The sequence below is a fragment of the Rhipicephalus microplus genome, chromosome 10 (assembly GCF_043290135.1).
Source record: "Rhipicephalus microplus isolate Deutch F79 chromosome 10, USDA_Rmic, whole genome shotgun sequence".
Lineage (NCBI taxonomy): Eukaryota > Metazoa > Arthropoda > Arachnida > Ixodida > Ixodidae > Rhipicephalus > Rhipicephalus microplus.
The window spans coordinates 11,070,762-11,083,647 of NC_134709.1; the positions used below are offsets into that span (position 1 = coordinate 11,070,762).

Here is a 12,886-nt window from a genome sequence, read left to right on the forward strand (position 1 = left end):
ACTTAAGCCAAGCAGGACACCCTGGGAGAGTCGGTCGTAAAGAAAGTTTTCCTGGAGCCTGAAAAGTTCATACATTTTCAGTGGCAGCAAAACCAACCATAAGATCTGTTCTTTTTCCTGCTCAATAGTGAAAAAAAAAAAAAAAAAAAACCACTGGACTTCTTCCAAACACGACTGTGCAACGTGATAGAGCCTTTTCTGCCAAACCTTTCGGAAGAAAGGTGTACGTTCATTTGTTTTTGAAGTAGACTCTCAGTAAGGTGATATCTGCTAAACACAACTTGTGCTGAAATGGAACAACTGCTTCTGATATGATTAGTTTTATCCCTGTATACTGCAGACCTGTTCATTTCTCAGTAAATGGAACTTCTGTTAAATAAAACGTTTTCCAGGTCCTTTCGGCTTCCGTTTAATGAGAGACTACTGTATATCTAATTTCCAAGATAAAAAGTTCTGCCTTATTAATGCTTGATGTCAAAAGCACAACAGCCCGTGCCCCAAGCTCGGCGTAACTTTTCCGCAGCATATCTTGCTCTGAGATGCGTTTGCCCATGCAGCGAGGGGTGAACAGGCTCACCGTTGGCTTCAGCTGGTAGGCGATGTAATTCTTGAACCCCTTGAACTTGCTCTCTTTCTTCGGAGAGGACACTTCGCAGTAATACGGGTCCATGGTGCAGGCCCAGCTGATCGTTCCGTCACACTCCTATTGAAGGAGGAAAGCCACGGGGTCTGTCACATATAGCATACACTGACTTGCACAGCTTTTTCATGATAGCTGGATGGGGCATTGAATGTGGTGCAGGTGATGATGATATTTGGGGTTTAACGTCCCAAAACCACTATTTGATTATGAGTGACACCGTAGTGGAGGGCTTTGAAAATTTCGACCACTTGGGGTTCTTTAACGTGCACCCGAATCCGAGCACACGGGCCTACAACATTTCCGCCTCCATCAGAAATGCAGCCGCCACAGCCGGGATTCGATACCGTGACCTCCGGGTTAGCAGCCGAGTACCTTAGACACTAGACCACCGCGGCGGGGCGTAGTGCAGGTGAACCTGGTTATAAAAGAGCACTGGGACCATAAATTAGTTTGTTGTATCTGATGTTGGTTGGAACAGTAGAGAATCGGCTCTAACAAATATAACAATTGTTGGGGTTGAACATTCTAAAACCACCATACGATTATGAGAGGCTCCGAAGATTTCGACCAGCTGGTGTTCTTTAATGTGCACCTAAATCTAGGCACACGGGCCTCAGGCATTCCTGCCTGAATTATGTACTGCAAGTCTCATAACTAGGTGAATTACTGAAATTCCCACAAATTCTTCAAACAATGAAGAGAGAAGTGTGGTAGAAAAGACTATTTAGGTCATTCAACGTTTCTTTTGCTTTTTATACCCTTTTGATTGTTGAAACTCAAGCAATTCATGTATTTCTTTATCACAGCCAATATCACGGCGATTCTAGCATTTTTGGTTTCTTCGTTCGAAAGTTTCGTTTCTTACAGTTACTGAAATGAGCTGTACCCAACCATACTTCCTATTTAATTTGCTAAATCTAAGTATTTGCTACGCCCATGCTCATTTAATGATGTTCTTCTACAGTTGATTGTCAGCACTATCTATGCAGACAAAGGTATTTTTGTCAGAACAATATCACCGAAATCGAAACTTGTGCTTGATGATTGATATGTGGAGTTTAACTTCGCATAATCACCATAAATTGAAACTTTTGGAAGAGAGCACCTGTGATCTCAAGTTTTCTCCCTTTTATCACACATCACAGTGAACACACAAATAACACAATCTGACAAGCCAGTGTACCAGCAGGAAAACAAATACAAACATTTAATAACTTTAATCCAGCAGGAAAACAAATACAAACATTTAATAACTTTAATTACCCACAAGCCCTCTCCCTCAAGAAAAAAGATATGATGTGCCTGTTGTGGTGCAACGAGTGCGACAGCAGCTGACAAGTTACATTTCATTCGCAAAACACGCTGTCATGTTAGATCACATTTGTAGACGAAACCAGAGACTAACATGTCATGCCAGACTAAATTATTGTGGGTTAGGTGTTTGTAGCCTTTTGCATGTCTGTTATGGGAAAGGCCACAGTGGGGTGGGGAGGAAGATTAATTTTGACCTCATACATTACTTCCATTAGCACACTCCACTTGATGCACAAAATGGTTTTGCATTCAACCGACGTGCACTGAGCTATCGTAACGGGCAACCAAAGGAGGAATAGAAAAGCACAGTTTGCAATGCCAGTGTTTACATAAGACATCGTCACAATCAGAGATGTTGCATCATGTACTAAACAAGTAACCAAACTAAATTACTAGACCTGCACAAAAGCAAAATATCATAACAATATAAAAGCATTGGCACCTAAAATAATGAAAAAATAAATTCTGTTCCATCTTTCACTTCCGTCTCAGAGAACAACAAGTACTTGCCACAATGTGGATTTGCTCGTCACTTGGCACAACAGGCTTGATCAGTCCTAGAAGCCACGATTCCCCACCGGATTTAACAAAATTTGAAAACCTGCAATAAGCGTAAATATCAACTCAGGATGACAGATAACTAGACCTCCTTGGTTCATCTGCCACACAACAAAACAGCAAGGCATAAATATTCAGAATAGAGAGCAGAAGCCAGGCAGTGAGCATAATTGACAGCCTGTTGGCCAAACGACCATTCCCAGAGTAGGGTAGTAATTGAGAAAAAAACTACATATCCGACCTTAGCTCCACGGCTTAGGAGTACAGCTGGTATTGATGTTTGTTGTGGATGCTTATCGAGTGGAACTAATAGACAAGAAGGCCAAGGAAAGTATAGGAGATGCAATTATGATGCAACTGTGAAGAAAGCAAAGTGGGCGTAAAGATAACTAGTTGTTAGCGAGTACCAAACCTGTGACCTTCGAATAATGCGTCCAATGCTCTACCAACTGAGCTACAGTGGTGGTCACACCCCATCCACTTTATGCGACATCTACAATCAAACCCATGTACAATACCAGTTTTAACACTGTATCACTGGGGGTAACACTGTTGTAACAATAAAAAGCTGCCTCACTATCAACTCTTGCATGTTTTCTGTAGTGAAATAATTCACCTACAGCAATGCCCGCATGCTGCACTATTGGCTATAACGATGAATTCTGGCTGCCCGGAGTCTGCCGAAATGTACTGGAATGCAAAATCTGTGAAGATAGAATAACGAGAAATTGGAACTACTTTACCCCCGTTCACAACCCAAACATCCCCCTGCACCCCTTTGGATTCTCGGTATGCTTCACCACATGGTGTTGTGGTACTGTGGAAAGTTGACTTGAAGTACGTTATGCCCCAAGCGCTGCAGTAACTTCAGTTAATATATTTCGAGGCATGCAATTTGAGCAAAATGTAGACTTGCAAAAAGTTTCTGTGTCCAAAACTTCAGACGTCATACACTGGCTCTTTGTGGCGCTCTAGTCAAAGCATCCAAATTTCCAAACATGTCCGGAATATCAGCAGGTTTGTCATCCTTACCAGTGATGTCTGTTGGCACACCTCATCCGATATTAGTTTTCCGGCAACCATCTGCCATTCCCCTATTCTGACGATTTTTTTGTGCACCTCATTTATTGCAATTACCGGTCTTGACAACGAAATTTTCGCGACACTTTAGTACTGTGATAAGTGGGTCTGAATGTATTTAAACCTGTGAGTGTTAGCCAGTGCCGCTAGTAGCCATGGCGATGAGTGTGGAACACTATGTTAGGGCACATAATTCGCAGCTGGATACTGCCACGACAAAAAATTTAATGTAAAAACGTGTTCATTGAGGCCGTACCACTAATAATTGTCAAAGTATCGCAGCCAGGAATTTTTTTTGGAGGAGGGGTTCAGCCATTCATTATGTATGCTTGTGCATGCGTTTGTATGGGAGTTCTTTTACACACACATGCAAAATTGAAAAAAATTCGAGAGGTGGGAAGAAAGTTGGCCTGCCCTAACCCCTCCCCCTGGTTATGCCACTGGAATCAAACTGAAAATGCAGAAGCAACAGGAGAAAACTATAACACAATTCCTCTAAAAAATTTTCAATCCAGGATCTAAAAAGGCACACTGACCGATTAAAACGTTTTACTGTTCCACCCTTGGATGTGGCGTCTCCTTTGCTGCCAGCCTCTTGTATAGACGAGCGGTTGGGTGGGAACAAGCCATAATTGCACGGCCCAGACAGCTGCGGAGGCTGATGCATGTCCTGAAACACAGCAGTAAAATAGCACCCAATGCATAAATACTAACACTCAGGGACTTTATATGCCATGGGTCATTTCACATTTTGTTCCTCCTTCACGAATTCAAGCTATGTCCTCGAGCTCGAAGGGGTACGACACGAATTTTCGAAGGACAGTTTACTCTTCCATACAAATCTCCTGTATACGGAGACGGCCCTGCTCAAAGTTGAAGCTCAGTATACAAAAGCTCAGTTCATAAAATATTTTACCATATTTAATCGCATGATGAATGCGCTCTGATAATAAACGCACCCCAACTTCAGTGGTGAAAATTTGTTTTTTTTCCCCTCCCATGTATTAAATATTAAACGAACCGCCTACATACATCTGCTACAGTACTGACACGTGGCATCTACCTGTCCATTGGATCTTTTCCATTATTTGATACGCCAAACCCCATTGGCCACATCGGCTTGGTCTCTCGCACCTTTCATAAACCGTGCTGTGGGCGCATAGATAATAAAACTGACTGGAGATGCGTCGAGCACAGAAAGAATATGGCATGCGGCACCTTGCAGAAGATAGCGTCATCAACCATCGAAGATGAGGTAAGTGCAACAAAGAAGCTGTTTCAAAGCAGTGTACGCGTATGTCAACTCTGAAAGGCTAAGGAACAGAACTTTTTTTGCATTACCGCATTTCTCGCTCATCCCAAAAAAAGTTTTTATAGAATTTTCCCCGTGTAAAAAACGCACCCCCCAACTTTGCTCCAATTTTTCTAGAAAAAAAGTGCGCTCAATACGCGAGTAATTACGGTATTTTTACAGTAATATCTATACTCCCATGGCTCACCAACTGACAACACTGACATGTCATGCTACAGTGTCATTTCTGGTGACTTCAAATGTCAGAGCGGCTAGTTGTGATGTTGTCAGCCTTCAAAACAATTAAAAATTTTACATCAGTAAAAACACTCGAAGTCACTGCATGTGGATTACCAACGGGGCAAAGAACAAAGCGCCCGTGGAAACTACTATTCCGCTAAGTTACTATAGTCATAAACAAAGGTCCCTGCTTGATGATCGATAAGAATACAATACCTGTGCTCCCTGATTTGAGTCATCGTCGTCCCAGTCATCATCCCAGTCATCGCCATTATCATACTGCACAGACGATGGCGTCGTGGTCGCAGTGGTGGACACAGCTGACTGGCCTGTCTCGTACTTGGGCGGCAGAGGTGGTGGTGGCACTGATGGAGGAGGAGGGCCGGCTGGGAGGATCTGAGGTCCACCGAGATGCAATAATCAACCAAGATTACTTTGGTAGTAGCAACTGAAGAAATGGTACACAGCCATGAGACATACAGAACTACAGATTCTACGTCTACATGCCTTTTGATTGTATTTGCACTCAGCCATTTGTTCCTGCAGTAAAATTATTAGGAACCAGCACAGGAGAACAATGAAATATTGGCCAGATATGTCACTATCCTGTTTCCAAACAAGACACGGCATCGCTTGGTTTGTGGCAGGTTTCAGAACCGTCTGAACTGCAGCAGTGTACTCAAGTGCCTCAGGTAGTGCAAATAAGTGTCAAGCCTCGTTCCCATCTGCAACTAGAACTGGTCGAGCGACCAAGTTAGTCACAAATTACCGCTTCGGTAATTTGTGACTGTATTTGCACTCAGCCATTTGTTCCTGCAGTAAAATTATTAGGAACCAGCACAGGAGAACAATGAAATATTGGCTAGATATGTCACTATCTTGTTTCCAAACAAGACACGGCATCGCTTGGTTCGTGGCAGGTTTCAGAACCGTCTGAACTGCAGCAGTGTACTCAAGTGCCTCAGGTAGTGCAAACAAGTGTCAAGCCTCGTTCCCATCTGCAACTAGAACTGGTCGAGCGACCAAGTTAGTCACAAATTACCGCTTCGGTCGCAAAGCCACTGCTTTGGCTCAGTTGTTTGCAGCTTAATTTTTCAGTTGTGCAACTGCAGTACGAAATGCCTAGGCCAACCAGATGCACACGAACAGGACACTAGCTTATTTCACATAGCAACGAATGTGTCTTCAGCGTCGCAGCAAGTATAGAGCACTTGCAGGTACGAACATCAGTCGCGTTTACATGCCTTTCAGTCTCCAGTCATAAAGAGTCATGCAACCAGTACTAGTTGCTGGGCTGGTATGAATGAGCCTTCATGGATGAGGATGATGATCCAGGTAATTCAGGGCAACATGGTGCAGTTTGGCATTCTTGTCGGTGAAATCAGCATATCTGATTACACGATTCTGTTAAACTATCATGTTGATACTAGTGTACACTCAGATGCATGACCTTAAATGTGCCATGTAAGTAGCGCTCACGTTCCGGCCTACTGGCAGGATGCCACTGCCCACTTGCCCCAGCTAAATCAGCACAGCAATTGCATGGCTGTGCACTGCAGTCACTGTGAGAGAACATTTCCTCTACTAAGGTACATCCGATTGGTCAACATGTCTAGAACAGGCATAAAAATGCTTAAATCGGTATTGATACTGCATGTAAACAGCATAAAATAAGAAAAAGAATAACAATGCAAATATCAGTGCACACACACAACCCAACTAAACTAGCGATCAAGACAAAGTACGGCAAGGTCAAGTGTCTCAAAGGAAAGATCATTCAATTAAGAATTGAAATATGTTCAGTATTAAGGGACACTGCAATTGGGGGGAAGCTATTTGCTTAGGGTAACCCGAAATATAGCGGAAACTTCCACTACCAAGGTGACGAACTACCTTGTCACATTTATTTCAAGGTTACACTTGCCTCCACGTAGTCCTCGGGAAACAACCCAGTTTCGCCTCTGCTGTTAACACCCTCGCACCAGCCTTCACCAACATTCTGAAAAACAAAGAAAAGAGTTTGCGGCCTAACTGCTGCTCTTAATCTTTGAGAACAAATAGTAAAAAGCAGTCCACTTGGCTTGCCAACATAGGGCAAAAAGCCAAGAGAGGTTTACAGAATAATATTGCCTTAGCGCAGCTCAGTTTGAGTGTGACGAAAAGATGCTATGCAGTAGAAAAGGGGAAAAAAAACAGACGACAGAGTGAGCGCATCTGTTTTTTTTACCTTTCTTTAATGCATAGCATCTTTTCTTCCCGCTCAAACTGAGCTGTGCGCTAAAGCAATATCATTTTATCATGCAACAACTCGCCCAGTCAACAGTACTTGTCTGTTTGCAGAAGTGAGCGGTAAAAACAGGGCAAACAAGTGAAGATTAGACACTGTACACAAGGGGAGAGCATCCGAACTAGCCTGAATGGAAAGGCAAAGATCAGGATGGGTCAGTGCAGAAACCAGCTTTTTGCATGGCAAGGCATGCCAACAACTTCACAAGGCACACACTGGCAGCCACTTTTAATTATTTCAGGCATCTTCTGGGTAATTGTTGATTTCTTACAAAGGCGAGCTTTTTAAACTCTCGATTTATGTCATGTTTATAACTTGTTTCTACTTCTACTTCAGCATCTTCACTTTTGACTGTCACATTATGGGAACTGTACATTACACTTTTTGTGAATTTCTGATCTGGGGATTTGAAAGCGTTGGTGTTCGCACTATGTAAGACACTGAAGAACTACAGTTGCGAGTTCCTGTTGAGCGAGAGGGCACATTTCTTGCTCAATAATGAAGTACTCTCTAAAGCATTTAGAAGTGTGTAGGTGTACTACCGTAAGATAAAGCACAGATGGCTAGCCTTGATCACATTGACGCTGCCATGTTGTAGTACCAGAATCGCAGGAAGCCGTGTTTGCAACGACACGTGAATGTTTATTAGGGCTGAGGCTTGGTCTAGTTGGTTCATGCTTTTAACAACTAAAAAACAAGGCAAAAGGGTGACAGGACACAAAACAAACAAAAAAAGGCACAGGGCTCTCATCGTCCCTTCTTCATCTTGTGTCCTGTTAGAATTATGCGGTGTTTTCTTCCCTGTTACGTGAATGTTGTAAGTGCATTGTGCATATGTTCCGTCTTTATCCTATCACTGAAACAAACTTCCCACAGCAGTAAATAAGCTGTGTTGACTATGATAGCTACCAGATCGTAGTTCCAGTATGTTTAGAAGCTACCTTAGTAACGTCATGTGAAAGCCACCAACAAAATTGAAATGTTACGATTACCATCCAATAATACAACTATAGAGAATCACTGCTCCATCATACTATTTCTGAAAGCTTACTATATTACAGCAATGCATTCACACTGCTTAGTAACCATGCTATCGCCCACATTACACTGACATAGTCGGCACGGCTTTTGTGCAAATGTGATGCTAAACCATACCGTCTTCACAACACAAAGAGAAGAACAGTACCAGTCCCAAACAAATGCTAGCATCAACATACTGACAGCAAAGCCCGACTCACCTTGTTAATGACGGTGACTGTTTCATCTGCCCAAATACTAATTTCACCAGGTGCCTGCGCTTCAAAGTCATACAGCGCTTTGGCCTGTGAAGAAAAATATAGGATTAAGATGTCGGGTATAGCAAGTACATGCGTGAACTGTGCTATGGCGGCAAGCTCAGCTTCATTAATCGGAGAAACTAGAAGAGCGGATAAACTAAATCACGGAGAAACTAAAGCAACAGGTGGACAATTATTGTCAGTAGCATTGGTTTCAGTAAGCACTGATTTCACTGTGACTGCTTTCCAATCAGCGGCAGCATGTACTGCTCGCTCGTGTAATCAAACACGTGATACGCGTGTCGGCAGCGTCAGCAAATGAAACTTTGACGCGAAACTTTTGCAGAAGGTGCCTCGACGGTTTCTTTTTACTCGGGGCTACGACAACTGTAGCATCGAGTACAGTATTCCACTGAGCTTAAACATCCCGATGACTACAAGATGTATTCAAAGTCGCTGAACCCGCAACAAACGCGGCTCTCAATGCATTACGTCACCGCGCTTGTGCGCTCAATTACAGGACGCCTTGGGCATTGACGTTCGGACGTCACTGTTTATAGACACTCCCTTTCGGCCTCGGGAAGTAGGACCGGCCAGTTGTAACGCCCGTAGCCGCTGTTCAGCGGATGATACGTGTATAAGATGTTCGCAGCAGATAAACGCTTGAATGTCTACTAGGACACTCAAAGTTACTGACAAACAGAGAAGCGTACTTTACCTGCCACACTTGCTTGCCGTCCATGTTACGAGGCAAATCAGCTAGCGAGGAGGGTTCCCAGGCGTGTCAGTCGATTTTTGGTAGTAGCAATGTCATTCGGATGACGTTTCGCCCATTACCAGCTGTGACTTGTCGACTGCGACGGTTCGGTTAGCTCATAACAGACCGTTTTTTCGCACTTCGCATAACTTCACACCCACCCCCCTGCAGCTTTTGCGAACAGTCACCAGCCGCTCACAACTGCCCCGCACACGTCCGCCTAATAAAAGAAACTTAAAAATAATAAACAATAAAATATAACTGTAAATAAAAATAATAAAATGAAACAATGTTTATTATCAAAGTGTAAATATTTATGCTTGAAGAAACTGCACTGGCAATTTCCTTGTGCTGTGGTGCTGTCTAGTTCCCGCCAAATGTTCGGGCATCGTCTTCAAGGGGTTGTTGTGCTACGCGGCGTACACAGCTTGCGAAAAAGGCCTTGATTTACGGACGCGTAAGAATTAGTAGCATCATTTCGCACTGTACAACCCTTGTAGTAGGCATGTACCAACGCACAAGAGGGGGAGTTGCGTAGATACCCCAGGAGACTCAAGACCCGAGATAGTGCGTTCGAATGCGCTGTTGGCAGTGAAATCTAGAGCCCCTGCTCGTTGAACAGCACGAACGGTTGCTCAGCAGTTTGTAAACTGTCTGAAACCGATATTCTCGCTGCGTTCCTTCAAGTGTGCTCTTCCGTTTCGCCCGAGCAGGTACTTTCACCATGGCAAAAGTCCACGTTTGCAACGTTGTGGTGCTAGACAACCCGTCCCTGTTCTTCAACCCTTTCCAGTTTGAAATAACATTCGAGTGCATAGAAGACCTCAAAGAAGGTGAGCATGAGGATGCCAGCTACATTCTGCACCATCACCGAGATTGGTTTCGCTTGCAATATTCACTGTCTGTAGACTTGCTTCCGACGCTTTAGGTTTCATCCAGGCTGCGCGTACTGTCTCGTGTGTTGAACAACTTTCGCGAGCTTTTGATGGCGTACCTATTTTTGCGCGTGGTCTCACATATTTGTCGCAACGCCTACTTTCAGATCTGGAGTGGAGAATCATCTACGTGGGCTCAGCTGAGAGCGAGGATTACGACCAGATACTCGACACTGTCTATGTGGGGCCCGTACCAGAGGGCAGGCATATGTTCGTGTTTCAGGCAAGTTTGTGCTCGTCCGAGCAGTTTTCTTTCTTCTTGCTGTTGGTATGTTAGTAGCCGCGTTCGATTGGCTCTGAAGTGTTTTACGCCTCCCAAGAGAATGCGCTAGAGTTAGTCTACCGTTAACCTACCGTTTCTCTATGGCGATCTATATAACACAAAGTTACCTTGAAAGGCAGTTAACTCTTCTGAAAAATACACTTGTAGCTGTTGACAAGTAAATGCTATGGCACTAACACTGGTTGCCCCCTCCCCCCCCCCCCTTTTTTTCTTGCCTAGCCACAGAGAAATGCTGTCACTAATGTTACAGCCTCAGCCGTGCATTTTTGAGGGGCCACGCCTAATAAACACAGCCCTGGGGGGATTACGCCCATAGAGCCGTCCCTGAAACTTTTAGCTAGGCACTGTCACATTAGGTTATTTCATGGCATAATTGATGGCACCATACCTTGCAGGCCGATCCACCAGATCCGAACAAGATCCCGGTGCAAGATGCTGTTGGCGTCACGGTCGTGCTGCTCACATGCTCTTATCGAAACAGGGAGTTCATCCGCGTTGGCTACTACGTCAACAATGAGTACACAGATCCCGAGCTCAAGGAGAACCCACCGTCAACCCCTCAGTTCGACAAGGTAAGCTGCACAGCTAGCCGGTGTGCTTGTGTCGCTCGTGCTTTTGTGTTATGTCCACAGAGAAGCTCGTCTTTCTGAAAATGCTCTATGTGCACGATGCTACACATTTGGGACTTGTTGCAGTGCTTGCTATCGCTTTAGTGGAACTGAAGAAGACTACGATGGCAGCCATTACTTCTAGTAATATCCCCTATACTTGGCACAATTAAGTCAGTTCTCATCAATATTGTTTTCTAACAAAGAAAAACGGGCCTTTAAGTTTACTCTTTTTTCCTTCATTTTTTTTTATTGAAATAGAAAAACGAAGGAGTTTTTGTCACCGTTACTTGGCGACGGCTACCCCTTTCCACTTGATTGGTACAAATAAAAAAAAATGTTAAAAAAGCAATAGCATACAGTCTTACATGGGTGAGAGCAAAAGTTCTCCTGTGGGCAGAACAAACACGTAGATGCCACGCTCACTGTTAACTTTTGTCTACTCGGTATTCATCACAAATCTTCGTTTCTTCAAAGAACTGCTGTGGCAGTTCTTCGTTAAAAGTATGTGGTGTTATTTTTGGCAAGATTCCAGCGATTCCTTTTGACGCACCATCAATATTCAGGACCATATCAATGGAACAATCGGGCTAGGGAAAACTCGCAGAGATTACATGCACAGAAATGCTCAACGAAGTGGACAGAGACGTGGCTTCTCGCGTACCTCAGTTGGTAGAGTATTCGACATGGCAATTCAAAGTTTGTGGGTGCAGATCCTAGCGACAGAATGGGTAACTTTTCATCCTCTTCAGTTCATTTCAACATAATTCTCAGCTAGTTTACTACAGTTGAATGCAACATCTTGTGTGCTTTCCCTGGCCTACTTGTTTATTCAGTTCATGTCTAACACTTCCTCGAAAAAGAAACTCATTCTTTTGTTAGTATTCAGAAGCACATGCGCTGCGAGCGTGGTACAGTGTTGCACTGCTGTTTTTGTGCTGCAGCTGCAGCGGAACATTTTGGCGACCAACCCACGTGTGACCCGGTTCAAGATCGACTGGGACGACAACCCTGGCGTTGAGAACATCCCTCCCTGCTCTTCCAATGTGGACTTCAACCAGATGCCAACCACAGCGTCTGAAGATAGCATAGGCCCTCTTCTCAAGGCCCCTGTGCTCAACGACAGTAACCAAAGCATGGAAGTTGTATGATTGTGTCTCTGCTGTGCCGAATGAGTTTACCCAACATCATCACTGTGCCTGCCATGGACTGTGTGGCTTTCAGGCGTGAGAGTGTGTCGTTTTAATGTAACTGTATTTACTTTTCATTCATAAAAGTTTATTTCATACTGCCAGCTGCTGCACAATGTCCTGGTTTTCATTTTCATACATTGCAGTACACCCAAACCTATCAGACATGCAGGGCAAGAAGTAACATATACAAGCGGATGTGCCTGTTTCAACAATGTAATTTCTTTTTACTACAATATGTAGTTTCCAAATTTCGGGTGACGTTTGGGGAGCTATGGTTAGCCTAAATTGAGTGTGTTAACCCTATTTGAACAAAAGTTGTATGCTGAGGGAGAGAAAAGCAGCAAGGATAGTATGTTGAACAACTGGACTGAAATCCCAGCTTGACGTGGACTGGCAAATGTTCAAATGGGCTTGGACTAT

At 43.9% G+C, this 12,886-nt stretch overlaps 2 protein-coding genes across 2 annotated transcripts in view; one reads left to right on the forward strand and one right to left on the reverse strand.

The window, feature by feature from the left end:
- SH3PX1 (sorting nexin 33-like protein SH3PX1) overlaps window positions 1-9,623 on the reverse strand; it is a 28,403-nt gene extending 18,780 nt beyond the window's left edge. The window contains exons 1-7 of the mRNA XM_037432050.2: window positions 9,409-9,623; window positions 8,652-8,735; window positions 7,051-7,125; window positions 5,343-5,522; window positions 4,132-4,265; window positions 2,468-2,558; window positions 578-703 (exon numbers count right to left, since the gene is read on the reverse strand). Of these exons, the coding sequence (XP_037287947.2) occupies window positions 578-703; window positions 2,468-2,558; window positions 4,132-4,265; window positions 5,343-5,522; window positions 7,051-7,125; window positions 8,652-8,735; window positions 9,409-9,432 (714 nt within the window). The 5' untranslated portion in view covers window positions 9,433-9,623. The remainder of the gene's footprint in view (window positions 1-577; window positions 704-2,467; window positions 2,559-4,131; window positions 4,266-5,342; window positions 5,523-7,050; window positions 7,126-8,651; window positions 8,736-9,408) is intronic.
- A 154-nt stretch (window positions 9,624-9,777) lies between these two features.
- asf1 (histone chaperone asf1) lies at window positions 9,778-12,567 on the forward strand. The gene is made up of 5 exons (XM_037432538.2): window positions 9,778-9,904; window positions 10,161-10,280; window positions 10,490-10,605; window positions 11,061-11,237; window positions 12,218-12,567. The coding sequence occupies exons 2-5, from the start codon at window positions 10,172-10,174 to the stop codon at window positions 12,422-12,424; spliced, it is 609 nt and encodes a 202-aa protein (XP_037288435.1). The 5' UTR covers window positions 9,778-9,904; window positions 10,161-10,171; the 3' UTR covers window positions 12,425-12,567.
- The last annotated feature ends 319 nt before the right edge of the window (window positions 12,568-12,886 follow it).

What these genes read in the sequence shown, in the direction of transcription:
- asf1 (XM_037432538.2), top strand. Translation starts at nt 10,172, where the DNA reads ATGGCAAAAGTCCACGTTTGCAACGTTGTGGTGCTAGACAACCCGTCC. An exon ending in CATAGAAGACCTCAAAGAAG is followed by an intron (nt 10,281 to 10,489) that starts GTGAGCATGAGG and finishes GCCTACTTTCAG; the next exon opens with ATCTGGAGTGGAGAATCATC. An exon ending in GGCATATGTTCGTGTTTCAG is followed by an intron (nt 10,606 to 11,060) that starts GCAAGTTTGTGC and finishes CATACCTTGCAG; the next exon opens with GCCGATCCACCAGATCCGAA.